Consider the following 21,122-nt stretch of genomic DNA (forward strand, 5'->3'; position numbering starts at 1 on the left):
TTTCATTGTCCAAAGCGAAATACCTCCGTGACTTTGAGGCCGCATTTGACTTTGGCCGCTCCAATTGTTGTAGGAGGTACCTCTTTAGTAAGCTAAATGGCTAGGCTGAGCTACACATTCCTTTGCTATTATATCTTGAGGCCGTACTTCGTGTTAGTACCTGGGCTAGCCAGGGACGGTACGGTACTCGGACAGTATAGTGCGGTCTGAAAGTAGCCTCTTCTGTTATGTCGACTGAGGCAGGCCCAGTAGGTATTTCCTCGACGAATAGACCTATTGTTCAACAGAGGTTACTAGGTACTGCGTGTGCAGTGTGACTGAAGGGCATGCAATGGCTTCATCCGATCTCTCAATGGTATAACCATGGTTACCTATGTAGGGATATGTCCATTTCTCTCTTTTTTCACTACCAGGGTATATCGGGTTTCGTTTCGAGGGATGCTTATCTAAGCAGGGCGCAGCTAGGTGCGACTGCTTATGCTTCGGTATCTACGGAGCAGGTATACCTACCTGCCCGTGCCGAGCTCGTGAGAAATAAGGTAGATAAAGGACGTTCAAAGAGTTTTCCTCTGGGGGCTTTATTATCTATTTTCCTAGTAGCAGTAGATTGCGCTTTCCACTGTGTGACGCCTGTACCTACCCAAGCCTTATTTTTTGTCTCATGTACCTAGATATACAGTGAGATACTGACTTACTGCTGAATATGCTTCGAGGTTCCTCTTGTCACGGATGAGACTTGCGACCATCATACATCAATTGCACACCAGGAAAAGAGATGTAGTTAATTCTTGATGCATGGGCGGATGAAGCTTCTTCTGGGAAAGAGTACGTAGGCGCAAGTCTAAGAAGGATCTTAATATGGCGAGTTTTCCAGTCCAGTTTAAGAATTCACAAGTCTCTTAATCTAATGCCGCTTTCGACGACATTATTTTTATAGGTAGCTGCTACACATACCCACAAAAATGAGACCGATGTAAAGTGTTGCCTTACGTGTCTAAGAAGCACTAATAGACTACATAAGACGACTACGCTTGAGAAAACGGATAAGGAAATGCTGACATCGGAGAAGGGCTCGAACATCTGGTAGAAAGATAATAGGGGCGATGAAGAGAGATACCCGGTCTGATTTTCTCCGGTAAAAATCAATAAAATGATTTAGAAACGATGAAAGGATACAAATGTGGTTCAAGGTAACAGAAAAAAAAACCTGCCATTCCAGGTGACCTGTAGTGTCCGTTCCAGCGGTTCTCGACGAAGACAGTCGCACACATCATGAGCATCCCCCAGGGAGCATTAAAGAGACACATCTATGGATCTCAAGGATACTGTCTGCATACAAAAAAAAATATAGCAAGTACTGCGGGCGAAATACACTGAGCAGCAACAGTGGTGGTTTGGAAATCCCTAAGCACTTTTGTTTTCGCATGAGCTTGGTCATAGTGAGAGTTGCCCGAGCCCGGTCAAGCTTGTATTTTCTCATGTTTGACCAGGAGAACTTCCTAATAACAAGTTAGAGCCAACGTAAAGTCATCAATAGGGCACTTACACTGAGCTCTATCCAGCAGGGAGATGCAAGCCTTCATTGCACGGTAAGCCGCGCGGTTTGTTGCCAACCAGTTCCCTAGTGACTGGTTAGAAACTGTGCATCTTGATTAACTGAAAATACTCACAGAATCGGTGTGCGTCTTGTGGAACACAATTGATTGCTCGAATCACAACTTCCTTTTCCACGTTGGTCATGTTAGGGCGTTGGTCGATTGCAGCATAGCAGGTTCTTTGCGCCAAAAGCCGATAGTCCTGGCCACGAGGGTCTTGTTCCAGCAGGACGACATTCTCAGCGACAGCTTTACTAGAGGAATGTTAGCTTCATAATACAAGGTCTTAGGGGCCGACGCACGTCATGTAATACTGTCTGAGTCCAGCTCTGAAAATGTAGTGGTAGCCGTACTGTCGGGTGTAGCGAGCAAGGTCTTCGTTGGCATTCCTCTCCATTGTCACGAGAGCTTGATGCAGTTGGAACATCTTTTCGCCCGCGAGCCCAGCCTGAATGGCCGGATCAAGGATGCTAAGAAGCTCAATAGGGTGGCCTTCGAAGTCGGCAGGGTTTGGTCTAACACGATGGCCGGTCACAATCGCTTGAAGGGCGGGACCATGACGACCAACAGGGGCTTCTGCAATCTCGCCGAGTCCAAGAAGTCTATGGGAAGCATGCAGGATCACTCCTCCATTGAAAAGAGTAGAGACCTGAGCCATGAGTCGGTAGCTGTTTTGATGAGACGCGAACGACGCTGATATGTAGGCTGCCTGTTCTCTCAATGCCAAAGGAGCATCAGCGTTTCGAATGGTTGCGCCGAGAAGTCTGAAGATGGTTTGACTGTAGGCATCCATTGCGTTGAGTTGAAGGGCGACAGTGGTGGGATAGTGTCTGCGATAGCACAAGTTGGTTGTCCTTGAGTGATACAAAAGCAACAAGAGTCAGGTAGATAGATGAATGAAGAAGGAAGTGTTGAAGACATCAGGAATCTTTGAAGTTTGCGAGGTTGGGGACTTTAATAGAACAGAATTGTGGGGGTGTTATTGAGGTCCTCTTTGGGACACAATAAGCTATTAAGCTATTCACAGTCTGGATCTGACTTCACACTGGGTCTGAGCTCGTTATTCACCAGACCAGACTAAACAAAGAAATGCGCCAGCCACCAAAGCCCAATAGGAACACAACCTTATGCGCCATGTCTAGCCGAGTCTTTCATCTCTTTTCGTACTTGAACTTGTTCGTCCCAGACCCTGTCTTTCAAAAGCATTCTCCTGTCTCCCTTCGATTGCTCATGAGTCTGCCAGAATGATGCTTTAACAGCATATGACTTCTGGCTCGCTCTTCTCCCATTAGAACACAGGAAGGACCGATGTGCCGAGATGGCTGCTGTATCAATTGCCATGAAATCAGCAACACAATCTCCCGACGACCTCACTGAACTTCTTTGGCAAGATGCCTTGCGCCACCTTGTGTCTACAAATAACGAAGTCCTTCTACCGACAAATGTCGTAGACATAATCGGTCAGGCTAACGTCGAGAAAATCAAGTCCCGCCTTTCGTGAGTTGCAGCAATCCCTCCATTGAGGACTGCTTCTCACAAGATGCAATAGTGCTATTCTCAGAGGCCCAGTCGTTTGCTTTGTTGACGAATCGATCAATGCTCTTCGTGTTCTCCGCACACCAGCATTCTCGGGCTCCTCGATATCTGTTGCCTCTCACGCTAGGGGCCTTGACTCGAGGGCCGGCGAGGCTCCTGCCAGACCCAAGCCAACCTCGATGAAATCCGCAAAAGTTCCTCGGCCTCCTAATGCGTTCATTCTCTACAGGCAGCACCATCATCCCAGAGTGAAAGAGTCTTACCCCGACCTCACCAATAATCAGATTTGTAAGTCAGCTGATAACCTTATATCCACTTCGATGGACTGACCAACAAAGCCGTGATTCTAGGAAAGCAATGGAGAGAAGAGACTGAAGAGGTCAAGCTGCATTTCAAGAATCTGGCGGAAGATTTCAAAAAGAAGCACGCTGAAGAGCATCCTGACTACCAATACACTCCCCGAAAACCTTCTGAGAAAAAGCGTCGGGCGACTTCTCGTCTGTCTCCAAAATCTTCGAAGCCTTCCGTACCCCTTGAAACTCCGCCTCCGATGAGTGCATCATCACCCAACGCCTTCACGCCACCAATGTGTCCTGATATTCAAACTGGGCAACTCGCAGGTGCAGTTTATATGGGGCAGCTCGAGGGGCCGAACGTTATTTTCAACGCCAGCGGCTTGACCGAAGAACCCACTAGTTTCGGCACCAATGCGTTTGATTCCCTCTTTCAACAGGGGCAGAGTGAATATGACAGGACTGCATTATTCTCACAGCTGGAGCTTGCGGATGGGTCTTTCGGAGACTCTTTTGAGTTCCCCGACTTTGCAGCTGATTACTTCTGAGAAATGGTTGCCGTTTGCATTCCTTTCGCTCCACCCCGTCCTTGCACTATCGATTACTCCCGTGCACCCCCCTGGGCACTACTTCGAGTTGTCACATCAGCTTTTGCAGGAAACTGGGCTAGCTGGTGCTTGTGGAGAAGCTACATGGGGATTTTCGAATGACGAAGTCTTCTATGAACAAAAGTGAGGGACTCATTCATCCCCGCCTGTATCGAGGTACCTCGTTCCATGCCTACTACTCCGTAGTAGGCGGACGTACCCGGCTTGCGGAAATCATGAAACTCAAACCGAGAACGAAAGGTGCGCTTGATTCCCCATGATTTTGGCAGACGAGGCAATTGACCCATCGCCAGTCTCACGGGATCCCGTCGAATATAGTATCGCCGCATACATGGCAGAGCATCTTTAGCGATCTTTTTTTTTTTTTGCGAGAGCTTCTCCGAAAGTGCACATACTTCCTGCGGGTTTATCGGCCTCATCGGTGTCGGTGCGGTTCTTACTGAGCCGTGGTCATGTATCCTTATTTCTGAATATTAGTTTTGTTCACAAACAGACCCATAACGGGACATTATATAGACTGGTCCAGGTGGGATAGATAAATAAATATAAGTAGAAAAAAACATACAACAGCTGGGATTCGCATGTGGTCACCCACCATACTACTAACCAGCCGGCGTGTGGCTTAAGTACGGCTGAGCGGACGGGAAGCCCTGTTCTCCACACCCTGTGGTCGTATGTGGTTGAATATATAATTATTGATTTTATATAGCAAAGAAAACCTGTCTGACAAAAATTAAACGTTCCTTGCTACATCCACACAACCATCTTCATCCTTGAGCTCGCCCGATCCCTCGTGGACGGATGCCAGACCACACTTATCAATCAAAGGCATAAATCATTCTGTTCTACTCCTTGTTTATCCGCTGTTGACACGCCACTCCTTCTACCGCTTCTCCCTGGAAGCAAATATTAGAAAGAGCCTAGGTAACTGGGCCATCGCAGACAATGCACTGCATGCAGCTGCAATGAGTCGCTATCTCACTCCCTCAAAGGTTGCCCTACTAAGCCTCATTTCTATCTACACGGAAGGTGTCGTTCCGAACTCGTCCGCCATTCATGTGCTATCATTTATAGTCGCTTATCTGAGTCCGTTGGGCGCAGGGGACGCTCCCGCTTCCTCGGATAGTTTGTCCGCACAGTACTCAGTTTCCATCGAGGATATTGAAAAAGCACTGAAAGCGCGTCAATCGTCCGTACCTGGCCGGTCGGTTTGGGATCTGTTCCTCCGCAAGATTTGGTCAATTGACTCATGTGATGCGCTGGAGTTGTTCTTCACTGAGATATCCGGTACTCTCGCGAAGACGCGTGAGGAACAGATCAGGGAGAGAGATGCCGGCCTCGCTCCAGCATCTGGCGGCATGCGCCTTGCTCGGTGTTCTCCACTAGGCGCTTTCGTGAGGAGGTCTCAGTTGGAATTCACCAGGCTTCAGTTTCATGATTCGGTCAGGTTGTGGAAGGGGTTTGTCAAATATCGTATTCCGACCTACCGAGCCTGGGCACGCAAAAACCCCTCTGATGAGCAGGCTTTTGTTGACATTAATCTACTCGAACTGGGCCTCGATACGAGCAGTCACCTTGCTCAAGTAGCTTACGGAAACATCGAGGACGATGAAGAGGACGACCGCTATGTCAGTACGAAGGAGGTCGAACGGCTCTTGGAGTTTCAGATTGGAGAGCTACAAAGTAAGATGTCCTACCCCTGATTCCTTGTGGACTTCCCTCTAACAAGTCAGGATTTGGTGGAAGGGTCCCAGAAGGCTTGAAAGTCCAATTGAAGCGTATTGTCGCATCCGGCGTGACATTGCCCAATCTAATTCATTACTTGAGGTGAGACTTGAGACCAGGAGCTATTATTTCCAGGACTAATCGCCTGCAGATTTCTCGATGCCTGGAGAGCTGGGGACTACCCGTCGTCCTTTGACAACCTCCATCGCTACTTCGACTACACGATGCATAGCCGGGACAAGGGAACCTACCAATATGCACTTTTGAATCTCGCCATACTACAAGCCGATTTCGGATGTTATGGAGAAGCCGTGTCTGCAATGCGCGAAGCCGTATCAATTGCCAGGGAGTCTCACGACATGAACTGCCTGAATTTCTGCATGAGCTGGCTGTACCACCTTGGAAAAGCTTTCCCGGAGCTCATCAAAGATATTGAAAATACTGGCATGCTGGGCAATGAGAAGGAGGGGCTCGCCTTCCTCAAGGCCAAAGCAAAGGAGACGGAGATGTGGGGGTTGCTGAGTACTACGCTATTGAGCGAAGCAAAGCTTGAGCTTCAGAACGTAAGTCCCTCTTTTGCCATCTACTACATCTCTCTAACGCCTTGAAGGGAGAGAGTCTAGCATCATCGATCGAGAACATCGTCCGAGCATCACATCTAAACGTCACGAAGAACCTCATGAATTCGATGGGGCCCCAGCTTTTACTCCAGACTGCATTATATTCCAGAATAGGTACCTCATTTCGCTCTCTAATTATATATTCCTGGCTTATTTGGCATCCTTTTCAGGCACCACGCATCTCGCCTGGTTGAGCAACGAGACATTCCGTCATTGCTACCGGAACAGCGCACCTTTCGAGGACTACTTGAAGAGCACATTCCGAAGCTGCCAGCTGGTGAGCCCAAGTCCATTGTTTCCCTCCGCATAGCCACTCATATCTTGAAGCTCGCACAGCAGGGCCGCTACAACGAAGCCTCCTCCCAGATGGCCGAAATGAGCCCAGAACGATTCCGATCGCTTAAAACAGGCCAATACTGGGCCTTCTTCTCCGGAGCTCTTCAGCTCAGACGCAAAATCTACAAGTAGGCTCTCCCTTCAGCCTTCCCTCCCCACCTCCGCAATGTCCGCGTCCAACAACTAAACCCTTCCCAGCGACGACCAAGTAGCGTCAGCCCACATCCTCTCGCAACTCCAAGCAATCGACCTCCCGGACAGCGACCTTACATTCCTCCTCTCCTTCCTCCGCATCGAGTACCTCATCCGTCGCGCCGACTACGCCCAAGCCCTCGAGCTCCTTGAAAAGACCGCGCAGTCCACCCACGCCGACAACTTCGACATCCAACCACAAGTTAAGCTCCTCTGCCTGAAGGCCCGCATCTTCAACAAAATGGGCCAGCCCCAGCGCGGATTCTCGCTCGCCATGCGCGCCGCCAATATCGCGGACCGCTCGCGTCTCCTCCCGGGTCTCTGGGAGGCCATTGTAGCACTGGGCTCTGTGCTCTTGAGCCTGAAGGAATTCGACGCCGTCGGCAAAATGGTCGAGAGTATCATGCCGCAAATCCTTGAAACAAGCGACTGTGATCTTGCGGCAAGCGCGTACTCGCTTCTCGTGGACGTGAATATGGGGATCGCGGGGCGGCTTCGGAGTGAAGGGAATAATAATGGTCCTGCGAAGAAGGAGTATATGAATCGCGCCCTGGGGTATCTGGATTCTGCGTACGAGCAGTTTGAGGAGATTGAGGACATTCGCGGGCAGTGTGAGATGATGGCCAAGAAGGCTACTGTCATGCATCTTACGGGCGATTCGGTTCTTGCTAATGACTATGCGGCGAAGTATCTGGACTTGCGGAAGCAGAAGGCTTCGGCTTGAGTTCGGGTCTGATCATAACGGGGAATAAGAAGATGAAGGTGTAGGAGCGGCTTCGCCTGAAAGGTAGCTAGCATGTATGGATTAGGGGTGCTCCAGTATGGATTTTACTTCCCTATAAATCAGGTTCTTCTATTGAAGGAATGGAGCAGTGAGCAATGCTCTCCCGGTAAAACAGATAAAGGGCCTTCTCCCAGGCAATTCCCAGGACTTTCGACTTAGAATCCCAACCCGCAAGTAGGAGCCACTGGATTAATACACCGGCATCGCTAAGGACGAAACTGCGTCTACTAACGAGCATCGAAGCTGTAATCGAGATAAATAGTCCCCATTTCGCGGCTGGGTCACGGTCAAAACTAAATAGGACTGCTGTTAAACTTGTGCTCGCAATCTAGGTTCAGCACATTCGCCCCGGCGCGCAGAGGCAATTTCGCAGCCGAACTCTAAAGCCCGTATTCCGCCCAGACTCTTTATCATAGCAAGGCTCCAGGCGCCCAGAGGCGGCAAGACGAAGCGCTGCCGATTTCCGGATTTGAAGATGCAAGAGGTTTGCGAGAAGCGCCTTCGTGGAGAGAATGTTTTCCCTCTTGCAGCTCCGCGGTGCCGCGATGACACGCCCCAAGTATCCTCCGACATAATCCAGATCGACCGAGCATTATTAAAAGATGTCGAAGACGGTGTCCTCGAGTGATGCGTCTGATTCGCGGCTGAAAAGGGTCTTCGTACCACTCCGATGCCTGAACAAAGCAGCGTGAGCACGGACATATCCCTCTAGGGTTCTGTGAATGCTGCAGAGTGGTCTTCATGTCGGGAGGCTGGTTTCCTGCTTCTGCGTTGTCTTCCTGACTTGAACAACTCGATACCGACAACGTCCTGTGATGCTGTTGTCTCTGGTGGTGAGGTATGTGTTCGGAGTTCGCGGATTCGAGATGCGAGGGCTGCAGAGCTCCCGATTGAGGATGCGTGAAGTGGCAGATTTGGATCAAAGACAGTAAACTTTACCTCTCATTTCTGGGCTGGAGATGGAGCTTGACAGCTCTTTCAATAGTGCTAGCCTTCTCCGATGCTCAATCAATTAGAGTCCTGACAAGCTGATGCGACTTGATTCGACTTGACTCTGGCTGCTGCCGTCAATAACGGTGCCCAGGGTGTAACTCACCCGTACCTGTTTTTGTTTGTTCAACCGCGCCGTCCCTCCCAGCCTCCTTTGTCCTTTCGCCTTGCAACAAGGAGCTAGACCGCGCCTTCCCAGTGCGTTACCATTAAATCGTGGAAACTAGCCGGTCTGAGTGAGCGCTTGGCATGAGGAGACTCTAGCGTGACCTGAGCAACACGTAACACTTATCTACTAGAATGTGTGAATCGTGAGTGAGTGTGGAAAGATGGAAGGAGTACGGAATTAAAGTAGAGTCTGGGTACAAGATTCGGCGTCGTCATATCGTATCCGTTGGGATTGTGTGACATCTGCTTCAGTTAAGAAGTAGAGCACCAAATCTTACAGTAATGTATGTATATGGTCTACATTGTTGATGAGTCCCAATCGTTGGCCCAGATGAAGGTAGAGCATCGCCATTCTGTCCCTCTCTCTTTATTCCCACTGGGGCCTAGAGGTCTGGGACAGATCCAGAATGTCCGACCAAAGTTTGGACCAGGCTTCTTAGTTTTCAGACTGATGCATTGTTCATCATGCTCTCCGCACTTGGGAGGTGGCTTTTTGGTAAGTAGCTTCGACCAGCCTTCTTTGCTGGCAACCGGATCAATGAAGCTCGTCTCATCCTTGAGCAGCGCTGTAGTCGTCGGTGTTGATGTTTCTTCAGATTCGAGTGCCGCTTCGGGTGTTTGGCTTATTAACCCTGGTTGGCTGGAGGGCTGGGAAGGGCTGGGGAGAGAGTGTTCAGAGAGTCCCGGTTCTCCGTTCTTCGACAAGGCAGAGTCTTTCGGTTCGACCCCAGGAGTGATTTTCGGCTTGAAGAACCCCTTTAAAGTACTCTGTCCAGCTGTAGGAGTAACTGTTTGGCTGCTCGCGGATTTCGAACGTTTGACCGGCGGATCTTCTGGTCTGACGGGTCGTTTGCGAACGGTCCCTTTCTGAGGGCTCGCGTTGGGTATGATGATAGGCGTATCGGCATTCGAAGGCGATGAGGGGCTGGCTGTAGTCTTCGAAATCATGTTGGCGCCTTCAGTCGATGGAGAAGGGGTTGGCTTCTGCAGAGAAGGCAGTTTCTGCGAAGGTTGACTCGGCTTACGCATAAACATGTCTTTGATGTTTCTCCGCCTGTCAAATTCCGGTATCAATCGCCCCGAAAGTGTTAAAAGAAACTTTGTCGTATAATTTTGTTGGCGCTCGCCGTTCTCGAACACTCCAGAAGGGTTCACAATATCAAGTATGTGGGAGTCGCCTTCGCCGAGAGGTACGCGGTCCTTGAATACAGCATATACTGGGCAATGGTCCGACCCCTGTGAGTATCTCGTTAGTGGGATAATACTCTGGGGGCCTCCTAGAACATACCATGAGTCCCTCCTGAATATTAGAGTCAGAAAACCAATCTTTCATGTTCAGGCTGCATAGGACGTAGTCTATCCTTGAGCCATAATTCCCAGGGCGGGCATTGATTCGCTGCTCCCAGCAAGTATACATGCCTTTGCGGTCCGGATGAAATGACCTGCATATATCGAAAAGAGCAGGTCGTTCCCTCCCTTCATCTCGGTCACCCACCACTTTTCCATCCGTCAATAAATGGTTGAACAAGCGCCGAGCTGGGGCAGTGACGAAGTCATCCTCCGTGATAGCTCCCTTCTTTATGTTTTCCGCTGCGTGTGCTGCGTCAACTTCCCCTCTTGAGATATTGATGTCGCCAGTGACGAAAACCCTTTTCCCTAAGGCGTCTAGGTTTCGGACGCGCGTATCCATCAGGTCTAGGAAGTTTTGGCGGAAAGCATCTCTGCTTTCGTCTCTATTCGCAGGACAATAGAGACCTATAAGAACAAAGGCGGGGAACTCGAGTATCACGCATCTTCCTTCAGAATCAAGCGTCTCTGCATCCAGCTCGAGTTGCGATAGCTGCTCTATCGTTGGATAGCCGCCAATTTGCTGGTCCTCGGGTAAATCTCTGAATGGCACTGATGAGTTTGGCGGACAAAGGGTTCCTGTCAGACCTTCCTCAGCACGGATGGGAGCGCATGTCGCGTTACGAGTGTAGATGGCGACACCGGAGTAGCCTGACGAATGGTTAGCTCCGAGTAACGCAGCGATTCGATGTGCCCGACCTTTTTTGACTCTGGGCAGACTGAAGTAGCAATCCCATCCGGGTACGAGGACCATGTCATCTCTAAGGTCCTTTCGCTGGATTTTGGTTTCTTGGAAGACTACAATATCGGCTTCCAGTATGTCGAACATGGACTAGTTTGACTAGCGTTAGCCGCGTCGACATGGAAGAAGGGAGATCCTACCTCAAAAGTCCGCGTGCTCCTCCATGGCTCATACGAGAATGGATTCCTGGTCAAAATTAGAGCGCGTCGCCAGCATCGAATCTGAGCTTTGCTACAGACCTAATGCCGTTCACTAAGTAAACAATCAGTATCAGTGCAGCTGTCTCAGTCGCAGCGGAGATAACCCACCGTTCCATGTCGTAATGCGAAAACCCATCCCGGCTTCTAAAAGCCTTGAAAGAGCATATTACTCGAGCAGAAGACAAGAAAGCCGCAAATTGATAGTTTCAGAGTGAAGCTCCCCAAGCTGCAGCTGCATCCCATTCACGTCACGTGCCGATAGCAGCGTAATGACGAAAGAGGATGCTGACATAAGGGACGACGGTTGTGGCCGGAGACGAATCACGGGAAGCGCTAAGCGCTTTTGTCTGCCCACCCGAGCCGACATCGTCTGATATTCCCACCTTCGAGAAGATCGAGACACAGCTGCGAGCCATTCGCATTCATTCAGCAATCATGATCCCCCAGCGCAGTGTCCTTCGCCTCGCCCAGCGTTCCGCTCCGGTTCGCTCTGCCATCCAGCGCCGCTTCAACAGCACCGACAAGCTGCCTTCCTGGGCCGTTGACAACGAGTTCAACCGCGAGCGAGCTGCCGTCAAGCACCACGCCGCTTCCACCAGCAGTACGTTTGGCCCTTCCGGAGCTCTCTAGGCTTATCCTCGGCTGGATACTGTGAATTCGGAATTAAATTAACCCATTGGCGTGCTCTAGGTCTCTGGCTGAAGCTCTCCATCTTGTACGTCACGCCATCGGTACCTTTCCGCTAGCCGGATGCAATTGAACTCATATAACCATAGCGCCGTCATTCCCTGCCTCGTCGGTGGTGGCTACAACGCCTACGTTCAGTGGCACGAGCACTGGGAGCACTGGGAGCACATGACTCCTCTGGAGGAGCGCACCGAGTACCCCTACCAGAACATCCGCACCAAGAACTTCCCTTGGGGAGACGGTGACAAGGTCAGTTTACCAAATAGCGCAGAAAGTATAGTTCAAGAAACCAACTAACTCATCTCCGCAGACCATCTTGTAAGTCTTTTGTTCGCGCCAGCTACTTGCGCCCAATTCGTCTCGAATTCTCGAATGCGATCTTCCGTCAGTTACTAACAATCCGCAGCTGGAACTCCAACGTCAACTACCACAACAAGGACAAGACTTCCTAAGCAGTTTGTGAACCAGGACACGCCGGCCCCGAATACGAAGGACATGTACATTTCTCCAGGAAGAAGGGCGAATCCGGAAAATATAATCACAAGTCTCTGTTGGACGAAGCAGTTACCCATGAGCCATCACTATGCTTCTTTGAGTTTCCTTTGTATGCTACAAGCTCATCTGCCGTTTTGAATCCAATATATACAAGAGTTTCGATATCCTGGTCGCTGTTTTGCGAATTCAAGGCTGTTCACAGGACTTGCAGAATTGCTGAGATTCCGGGCGTTTTAGAAGTCGTATAGAACGAAGCTGATCGCAGCCGCACCGACCCTAACCTGAGAACGAACGTACCAGTATTGGCGGTCCCCTGAGTAACCATCAGCGCAGCGCAGCCCTAAGGGCATATGGAATAAAGGACAACCTATGGTTGATGACGAAACCTCGGGCGCCTCGTAAATACCCCAGCCAAGTAAGGAACTCTCCGCTATATTCTCGTGGAATGAGTCATAGACCAAGTGGTTTAGGAATGAGTCGGATGGGTGTCCAGGTGAGCTTGCGTCGGAGCTGTGACGGGCACCGAGCGGGAATGTCGGACAGTCAGAGCTCCGATACACAGCCCTTCCGCACCCAAGTACGATGTCATGGAGCGCCCTAACATTAAAATGCAAAAAGTATAAATAAGACGGAATGAATGAATCCAAGTAGAATAATCATGTTTTTATTTGAGTATTATATCCCCAGCAAATCTACATACTGAAGTATCTCACCATCGCTCTACGGAGTACTTCCGACATCTCCTACACCCGATTCATCAATCTATACCCACGGTCAATGACGAGAAACTTTGACGTCCTCATCGTTGGTGCCGGCCCTTCCGGTCTAGTCACGGCGTTGTGGCTAGTCAGGCAAGGCGCCTCTGTCCGCATCATCGACAAAGCAATGTCGGACGTGTCGACCTCTCGGGCACTGGCCATTCAAGCACGAACCCTGGAGCTATACCGCCAGATCGACATCGCCGAAGACGTCGTTGCAAATGGACACAAGATAAAAGCAACGAATGTCTGGTCTGAGGGCATCCGTCGGGGGCATATCCCCATCGGCGACATCGGCACCGGGCTAACGCCGTATCCATTCATTCATATCTTCTCGCAGGATCAGCATGAGAGACTCCTCGAGGACCGCCTCAAATCGCTCGGTGTTCACGTCGAGCGAGGCCTAGAGCTTGTGGACTTCACGGAAAACGACTCTTCCATAACAGCTCAATTGCGGTCCACCGACGACAAGAGCAACGGTGAAACATGCAAAGCCGCCTTCATTGTTGGTTGTGATGGAGCGCATTCGGCTGTTCGTCACAGTGCCGGGATTGAATACGAGGGAGAGACGTACTCCCATATTTTCTTCGTCGCCGACATCGAGGGAAGTGGGCCGGCAATCAACGGCGAAGCGCACGTTACTTTCAACCAGTCCGAATTTATGCTGCTGTTTCCATACGATGCTTGCCGCCGAGCCCGCATATCTGGCGCCATTGATGATGAAACGGCAGAGAGAAAAGGAACCAATATCAGCTTTGAGGAGGTTGCACCACAGATGAAGCACTCGTTCAACTTGCAAATCGACAAGATGAACTGGTTCTCCACGTATCGAAGTCATCATCGGGTAGCAGCATCCTTCCGCAGAGGCAGAGCATTTCTGGTTGGCGATGCTGCGCATATTCATAGCCCTGTCGGTGGACAGGGAATGAACACTGGTATCGGAGACGGAATCAATCTCGCCTGGAAGTTATCAGCAGTCATCAAGGGACAAGCAGGTTTATCTTTACTCGACACCTATGAGGCAGAGCGCCGCGCGTTTGCACTTCAACTTGTTAGCACAACGGACAGGGGCTTCAATGCTACCATTTCACAAAGCTTCTTCGCCCGTACCCTGCGGACTCGCGTCGTCCCTTTCCTTGCGCCCTTGCTCACAAAAATCGAGTACATCAGACACAGCGTGTTTCGCAAAGTGTCCCAGATCATGCTCGATTACCGGCACAGTAGCTTGTCTACTGGCACGGCCGGATACGTTCAGGGCGGTGACCGTATGCCATGGGCAGCTGTCGGCGAGGTGGACAACTTTGAGAGCCTGAAATCGATCGCCTGGCAGGTCCATGTGTATGGAGTGGCCACGCCGGAACTGACTCAATGGTGTCAGAGCCGGAATATCCGTTTACACAACTTTCCCTGGAATGAGCAGTACGTGGTAGCGGGTTTGAGAGCTGACGCAGCGTACTTGATCCGACCAGATACCTATGTCGCAGTCGCGGAGCCATCGGGTGATCCTCAGATTTTCGACCAGTACTGTGAAGATAATGGGCTTCGATGGCTTTGAGCGTTCGTTTCCCTTCTTGCTTCTCTACTCTAGACCGGGAAATTGAGTACCGATAGATAATGCACCATCTCCATTCCCATTCCTGAACTGATGTTGGCAATAAAAAAGATCACTGATTGTAAGATGTAAGTTGGTGGAGCTGGATGAGATCGAGACCGAGGCCGAGTCTTAGCGGCTTCGCGTCCGCGTCGTCAGCATCCCGACTCCCGAGCCCAACTCCGACTCTCCGCACGAGACAAAGAACAACTCACGCGACACCTGCTATCAGGCCTAATGTGATCGACCAGGCTATCTCTCGGGTTCGCTCTTATTCTTGCAGCTTCAAATGCATGCGACAGAAGCATGCGAGTCCTTGATCAATGGACTTTCCTTCCTAGCTGTCCTAGCTGTCTCCGCCGTCCGGCATGCTTCGCGCTACCACAAGCTCCGCCGTCGTCTTCCCCAACTCTTCCTGCTCATCTTTGTCCTCTGGAGTACAGCAGATGTCCTTCTTGTCCACCGACACTTCCATGAAGAGCAAATTCACCTAGATTACAGACCCCCTGAGCGACAGCGAATATTCATCACCAGCGTTTTCTGGGACAAAGAGCGGACCCTCCCAATTCAGTGGAACAATGCGGTCGTCGAGTTAGCCAATGTTTTCGGAGCCGACAACATATTTGTCAGTGTGTATGAGAGCGGGGGCAGTTTTGGTACAAGGGATACTCTGCGCGAGCTCGATGGTGCATTGGAGAGTGTAGGGGTACAGCGAAAAATCACAATTGCCGACCCATCTCCAGACAATGAAGCGCTGAAGAACCCGTCAGCTGACCGGAAGCACATCGCTGCCAGTGCGCGACTGCGAAACCTGTCTCTGAAGCCTTTATATGACCTTCGAGATGCTGGCACGTTCTTTGACCGAGTGTTGTTTTTAAATGACGTCGTCTTTACGGTAGGCAGCGCATCTCCGTTCATCTTCCAACTAGCTGACGTTCCTGCGCAAACAGAAAGAGGACGTGCTTTCCCTTTTGAATACCAATTATAACACATACACAGCCGCTTGCTCTTTCGACATACTGTGTCCTCCGTCCGACTCCGACGCACTAGCCATCCGAGACGCGGACGGACATGAGACCGTCATGCAGAAATGGCCCTTTTTTCGCTCCTCCAGGTCCAGGGAAGCTATGAAGTTTATGCTGCCGGTTCCTGTCAGAAGCTGCTGGGGTGATATGGGTAGGTCAACCGTCAACGAAAGGTCTGGATGCAAATGCTGATGCTCAATGTTTAGTCTTTATGGGAACAGAGGAAATCTATTCAACTCGGCCGTATCAGTTTCGGACGGTACCCGATGGCCTAGCAGATAGACACGTTGTGGCTTCCGAATCCTGCCTGATTCATGCGGACAATTATATCTCCAAACGAAGGGGTGTTTACCTAAATCCCTTTGTCCGGGTTGGAGATAATGCAGCGGCCAACTCAGCGCCTCGCCCTCAAGGTCACTGGTTGTCAACCTGGGAAATACTAGAGTCCATCTGGGAGAACCGACTTCGTCGCTGGTTTAGCTCCCCCTTTTTGAAAGGATGGTCTTTGCAAAGCCGAATCGCGGAATGGAAGAAGGAAGATGAGAACAATAAAGAACGCGGTGATTTCTGCCTCACTTACGAGATCCAGGCCGCGGGAACATGATACTACCACGGTCAGGTGGTGGATAATTCCTGAAGACTGACATTGGAGATGTGAAGCATACCATTGCCTTTCCGCCTAGTGCTTGAACTATTCAAGCTCCTTGCTACGAGGAAGTCAGCCCGCCTGGATCCTCTTGCGAAGACACGGATCTTGAAAGAGCTGAAGTGACACGCCTTGTTCGCTTCTGGCAGCTTTGGTATCGGTCACAACTCTGGAGCTGCCCATGGGAGGGCTGCGTCATTGATTTGCGCATGAAGACGCCCGGGATGCTCGAGCAACCGACCAACGGGCTTAGGGTGATACTCTACAAATCTATGACCTATACTGTAAATTACTGTTAATTATCAAGAGAAACATTATACCTGGCCGAGAGATAAATCTATCAGATCAGTTTCCAGCTGCTACGAAGTATTGAGGCTACAAACCTCAAAGTCTGCCTTAGCCCTCGGGCAGACTTCCGATACCGCATCTCTCCCCGCCAAAGTCAACCCCGCCAAAAAATTCCCGGTGACGCATCATCCAAACCTCCTCTCAACCTCGAACCATTCTGCAATCCTCACAATGGCAAACACACTTACAACCACCGACCTCCAGGGCTCGCTGCCCCTCATTGCCCGCGGCAAAGTCCGCGACCTGTACGAAGTCGACGACAAGACCCTCCTCTTCGTCGCAACCGACCGCATCTCCGCCTACGATGTGATCATGGAGAATGTGCGCATATGCCCGTTCCTCCCAACTTGCACATTAGCCATACTAATAATTCCAAAATGCAGGGCATTCCCCAAAAGGGCGTGCTCCTAACCCTTTGCACGAAGAAATGGTTCGAGATCCTAACCGCCGCGCTCCCCGGCCTCCGCACGCACTTCATCACCCTAGATCTTCCCTCCAAGATCCCCGAGTCGCTGCGTCCCGTGCTGCAGAACCGCGCCATGCAGGTGCGCAAGCTGCGAATTCTGCCTATTGAGGCCATTGTCCGCGGATACATCACTGGCTCTGCGTGGAGCGAGTACAAGAAGTCCGGCACTGTCCATGGGATTCCCGTCAAGGAGGGACTGAAGGAGAGTGAGGCGTTCCCCGACGGCCCGATCTACACGCCCAGCACGAAGGCTGAGCAGGGTGAGCATGATGAGAATATTCATCCGGATAAAGGTGCGTGTGCTATTATTGCTTATTTTCGCGGATTCGGCTGGGGTGCAGCGCAGTGCAATGCAATTGAACTGTGGACCTTGGACTAATTGGATTCTGTTTCTACAGCCGTTGAAATCGTTGGCGAAAAATACGCCGCAAAGATCGCCGAGCTCGCCGTGACGCTGTACAAGACCGCGCACTCCTATGCGCTTACCCGGGGCGTGATCATCGCCGACACAAAGTTCGAGTTTGGCGTTGACGAAGAGACGGACGAGGTTGTTCTGGCAGATGAGGTGCTCACGCCGGACTCGTCCCGATTCTGGCCGAAGGACTCATATGAGATCGGCCGCGGGCAGTCGAGCTTCGACAAGCAGTTCTTGAGAGACTGGTTGGTCAAGGAGGGGCTCAAGGGGAAGCCCGGGGTGCGGATGACGGATGAGATTGCGCAGAAGACGAGCGAGAAGTATAAGGAGGCTTGGGAGCGGATCACTGGGGGGAACTAGCGTACGCTGACCGGGGTGTAACTGCCGTAACATGTGTTCTTGGTGGGAACAATTGAAGGTATATGTATAATGTACAATCCAAAGACTTTGTTGCATTTGCTTAGTCCCACTCGTCGCGCAAACCCTTCAGCCCCTTCGCCTTGCCCTCTGGTTTCTCTTGCTTCTGAGGCTCATCTTCGTTCGGCGCGACCCAGTTCCTTCGAACACCCTCGTCAACAGGCAAGGCGGCTGTTCCGCAAATCCGACGCTCCTCCTCAATCTCGCCTTCACTCATCCCATTCGTAGCCCAGATACGATGGATGCGGAGATCGTAAGGGCCTTCAACGCGGTCTGTCAAACCAATACCCACACTCTTCACCCGTTGTCTGATGATCGACGTCTGGGGCTCTGCAACAAGCCCATGGTTGGTTCGGACGAATGCGTTGAACGGCAGCAGAATCGTCTCCCATCCGGTCGAGCCAGAGGTTGTGGCCGACATTGAAGACATGATCGTGGAGGGTGGCGGAACGTCGGAGAGAGCTTCAGGTATTCCAGTGGGATACTTTTCTTCAGCGATCTCAGGCGATTCCGCGGCCTCGGGTGATGAGTAGGGCGAGAGGGGGTCATAGGATGAGGAGGCTTCTGAGTCGCGCACGTGGTGATGGCGTGTGTATAATCGGTGTTGGTGGATATCAGTCTCTACAATGGTGTCGGTCTGAATGTTCACTGTGTAGCGACGGCCGTCGGATTTAACTCGCAGGGCTAGGTAGGTGTATGGGTCGAGATCCCAGTATAATCGGCCAAAGAGCCATAAGCCTCGATCTTGGTTGCGGAAGGCGGCGTATCCTAGAAAGAGCTTGTTACTCACAGACCTTCGTGTCAATTCGCAGATTATTTACCTGTCCTCTCTACCCTCCAGTTGTCTGGAAGCTTGGTCGAGATGGTTCCGTGGAACCTTGCGTGAGCAGGCGTATTCGTTGAAGGTTCGGCGGGGACGTAGTCAATGCTTGCAGTGCTGAAGCCTCCCACGGCGCGGTCGGCCATGGTCTTGCAGCTCGCGACAGACGATTCATCTTCGAAGTTCAGAAGGTGGTATGGCTTTGTTGGCGTGGAGAGAGCTTCGGTGTTCCAGGCTAGTTCGGTCAGTTTCTCAGTAGATGAGCGATGCGGAAGCACGAGACGGACCAATTCTTGATAACCGACTGAATTCCTCTGCACTCCGCTTAAAAAAGCCCGGGGGCTTGGCAGCTAGTCGACAAGCTGTCGGGAACATAGTGAATATTCAGATCAATTCGAAGCCAAATGGATTTTGCGATGTCTTTTTGCGCGCTCAGAATAAATGCAGATGACGTCGGGAGCTCCCACCGCTCGGCAGTATACCAATGGACCCGGATGGGGTGACTGCTGAGTCATCCTCCGAGAACCGGTCCTTGGGCCTCACCACTAGCCCTAAGCTTTCCATCCTCCTCAATTCCTTGTCCAGGCTTGCGCTTTGGATTCCAAGTGGTCTGTGACGGCCCATGGCCACTGCTCAAGATGACACCAGCGTACCTGAACCTTATTTGTATTTATAGCACAAGACAACCAACACTCTTTCCGGCGTCACGCAGAACATTAATACTAAACAACATATTCCGTGTTATACACTTCCTTTCATGATTTCACGGCACTGCCTAGGGAAGATTGCTAGGTCTCTCTCAAGAAACCATAGTCCTCTGCTACGGCCTTGAAGCCGGCCATCCAATCCGGCCCACGAGCGCTCTTGTTTTGGAAGGTTCTTGCTAAGTTTCCCATAGAGTCAAAATTGACTTCTTTGCCTCATGACCGGCTATAAATCGTCTTCGCTAGACCCTTCGTTTTTCCTCTCGTCACCATCTCACTCGTTGATCTTCTGGATATCTTTCGTTTATCTTTGCTCTGACGTTCGCTCATCATCTTCATCGCATCTCAGCCTACCCATTATCCGACTCGAGGCATGGGCTCCATTCCTCCGCCACCTTACAACTACTATTTCCAGCCTCCTTTCTATCCAGTCACCGTCCCTCAGCAGCCCGTCTATGCTCCTTTCAGCGACTACTACTTCCCCGCTCCCTCGCCTCCTGCTACGTACACCCAGGGCCCGCAGCACTGCTGCTGCTCACAGTGCACTGAAGTCCCACGGGTCTCTCAGAGCAACAACATCACCGACAGTAATGCCCAGAACATCTTCTCCCCGACTGCCCGTATCATGGTCGGAAAGTAAGGCCAACGGACTCAGCCGCCAGCTGCCCTGACTGACATTGATCCAGCTTACCCCGGGACGTCGATCCGGAAATGATAAGGAGTGCATTTAACGACATCGGCCGGAATTTCGTACATCTCGTTATGGGCGGCAAATACCCTGTTGCCTTCGTCCAGTTTGTGGTACGGCGATCCATCCCTTGCCTTGGGCTTCCTAGGGCTCAAACTGATCGTAGTCGAAATAGACGCCCGAGCAGGCCCAGCAAGCGCTTGGAAAGCATAAACGGATCATCCTTAATGGACGGACTATCCGCGTCGAGCTATCGAAGGACGGGCAGGATGAGTTGGAATACCGAAGTGAGTGCTGCGGGATCAGTTCTGCAGATGAGGCTTTGGCCTAACGTAAGGTACAGAGAGTCTCACGGAGGCGCGCTTAAGGGAAGACGAAGACCCTGGGATTGTCGAGTGACATTTTCTGGGCCGGGCTTGGTGCTGTTGGTTTCCTTGCTGCAATCGTTTTGAATTTGTTTATTCTTACTGCATCTAATCACACTAGTCCACTCAAGCATGCGCAACGGTCCGACGAGGTCGGATGTACGGGAATAAGTGGCCAGTTCAAATCAAACGACGGTGAGTGTCGTGGGGGTGGCACCAATCCAAAACATTGAAAGGATGTACAGCAAAGTACTGTCTTCGTTGCCCCTTTCACTTCCTGTCTGTATCTATATATATATCGCCGACTCTTTCTAGGTAGCTCTATTCTGGGTAGCTCTATTGTCACCGCATCTAACCTGCAATCTTATACTGCATCCAGCACATCTATTGCTGCCTTCTCTCATGTATAGCTCTCCGATCCAACGTAAGGTTTTTACCAAGCATACGATTCCCCGCAGCTTGGAAGTTTCCTTGATGCTTTGAACTAGAACGGGGGTGTCACCTCGATGACAAGAACTTCGCTAATACATACTACTCGCTTTCCGAACTCCAAGTCTGGAA

At 51.0% G+C, this 21,122-nt stretch overlaps 10 protein-coding genes across 10 annotated transcripts; 7 read left to right on the plus strand and 3 right to left on the minus strand.

The window, feature by feature from the left end:
- Positions 1 to 1,460: 1,460 nt before the first annotated feature.
- On the minus strand, positions 1,461 to 2,388 carry MAT1-2-4 (putative mating locus protein; the record flags this gene model as incomplete). The annotated part of the gene is made up of 4 exons (XM_026744800.1): positions 1,461 to 1,495; positions 1,547 to 1,621; positions 1,671 to 1,849; positions 1,898 to 2,388. The coding sequence occupies 4 exons, from the start codon at positions 2,386 to 2,388 to the stop codon at positions 1,461 to 1,463; spliced, it is 780 nt and encodes a 259-aa protein (XP_026605666.1).
- Positions 2,389 to 2,913: 525 nt separating this feature from the next.
- DSM5745_02785 (HMG-box domain-containing protein) lies at positions 2,914 to 3,972 on the plus strand (the record flags this gene model as incomplete). Its single annotated transcript, XM_026744801.1, has 3 exons — positions 2,914 to 3,092; positions 3,145 to 3,419; positions 3,470 to 3,972. 3 exons carry the CDS (start codon positions 2,914 to 2,916, stop codon positions 3,970 to 3,972), a joined length of 957 nt encoding a protein of 318 aa, XP_026605667.1.
- Positions 3,973 to 4,997: 1,025 nt separating this feature from the next.
- DSM5745_02786 (putative anaphase-promoting complex subunit Apc5) lies at positions 4,998 to 7,629 on the plus strand (the record flags this gene model as incomplete). The annotated part of the gene is made up of 7 exons (XM_026744802.1): positions 4,998 to 5,715; positions 5,766 to 5,859; positions 5,909 to 6,320; positions 6,368 to 6,491; positions 6,548 to 6,654; positions 6,705 to 6,841; positions 6,912 to 7,629. 7 exons carry the CDS (start codon positions 4,998 to 5,000, stop codon positions 7,627 to 7,629), a joined length of 2,310 nt encoding a protein of 769 aa, XP_026605668.1.
- Positions 7,630 to 9,144: 1,515 nt separating this feature from the next.
- DSM5745_02787 (DNA-(apurinic or apyrimidinic site) lyase APN2) lies at positions 9,145 to 11,252 on the minus strand (the record flags this gene model as incomplete). Its single annotated transcript, XM_026744803.1, has 4 exons — positions 9,145 to 10,083; positions 10,136 to 11,026; positions 11,077 to 11,122; positions 11,176 to 11,252. 4 exons carry the CDS (start codon positions 11,250 to 11,252, stop codon positions 9,145 to 9,147), a joined length of 1,953 nt encoding a protein of 650 aa, XP_026605669.1.
- A 319-nt stretch (positions 11,253 to 11,571) lies between these two features.
- DSM5745_02788 (cytochrome c oxidase subunit VIa) lies at positions 11,572 to 12,275 on the plus strand (the record flags this gene model as incomplete). Its single annotated transcript, XM_026744804.1, has 5 exons — positions 11,572 to 11,737; positions 11,827 to 11,851; positions 11,913 to 12,072; positions 12,134 to 12,141; positions 12,230 to 12,275. The coding sequence occupies 5 exons, from the start codon at positions 11,572 to 11,574 to the stop codon at positions 12,273 to 12,275; spliced, it is 405 nt and encodes a 134-aa protein (XP_026605670.1).
- Positions 12,276 to 13,095: 820 nt separating this feature from the next.
- DSM5745_02789 (putative FAD binding monooxygenase) lies at positions 13,096 to 14,631 on the plus strand (the record flags this gene model as incomplete). The annotated part of the gene is made up of 1 exon (XM_026744805.1): positions 13,096 to 14,631. The coding sequence occupies one exon, from the start codon at positions 13,096 to 13,098 to the stop codon at positions 14,629 to 14,631; it is 1,536 nt and encodes a 511-aa protein (XP_026605671.1).
- Positions 14,632 to 14,956: 325 nt separating this feature from the next.
- Positions 14,957 to 16,296, plus strand: DSM5745_02790 (glycosyltransferase family 69 protein; the record flags this gene model as incomplete). Its single annotated transcript, XM_026744806.1, has 3 exons — positions 14,957 to 15,562; positions 15,618 to 15,843; positions 15,899 to 16,296. 3 exons carry the CDS (start codon positions 14,957 to 14,959, stop codon positions 16,294 to 16,296), a joined length of 1,230 nt encoding a protein of 409 aa, XP_026605672.1.
- A 561-nt stretch (positions 16,297 to 16,857) lies between these two features.
- Positions 16,858 to 17,927, plus strand: DSM5745_02791 (phosphoribosylaminoimidazolesuccinocarboxamide synthase; the record flags this gene model as incomplete). Its single annotated transcript, XM_026744807.1, has 3 exons — positions 16,858 to 17,007; positions 17,070 to 17,445; positions 17,551 to 17,927. The coding sequence occupies 3 exons, from the start codon at positions 16,858 to 16,860 to the stop codon at positions 17,925 to 17,927; spliced, it is 903 nt and encodes a 300-aa protein (XP_026605673.1).
- Positions 17,928 to 18,027: 100 nt separating this feature from the next.
- Positions 18,028 to 19,179, minus strand: DSM5745_02792 (CIA30 family protein; the record flags this gene model as incomplete). The annotated part of the gene is made up of 3 exons (XM_026744808.1): positions 18,028 to 18,752; positions 18,806 to 19,039; positions 19,092 to 19,179. 3 exons carry the CDS (start codon positions 19,177 to 19,179, stop codon positions 18,028 to 18,030), a joined length of 1,047 nt encoding a protein of 348 aa, XP_026605674.1.
- A 702-nt stretch (positions 19,180 to 19,881) lies between these two features.
- Positions 19,882 to 20,595, plus strand: DSM5745_02793 (uncharacterized protein; the record flags this gene model as incomplete). Its single annotated transcript, XM_026744809.1, has 4 exons — positions 19,882 to 20,144; positions 20,195 to 20,309; positions 20,372 to 20,483; positions 20,540 to 20,595. The coding sequence occupies 4 exons, from the start codon at positions 19,882 to 19,884 to the stop codon at positions 20,593 to 20,595; spliced, it is 546 nt and encodes a 181-aa protein (XP_026605675.1).
- Positions 20,596 to 21,122: the final 527 nt, after the last annotated feature.

The sequence above is a fragment of the Aspergillus mulundensis genome (assembly GCF_003369625.1).
Source record: "Aspergillus mulundensis strain DSM 5745 chromosome Unknown scaffold_2, whole genome shotgun sequence".
NCBI classification, from domain to species: domain Eukaryota; kingdom Fungi; phylum Ascomycota; class Eurotiomycetes; order Eurotiales; family Aspergillaceae; genus Aspergillus; species Aspergillus mulundensis.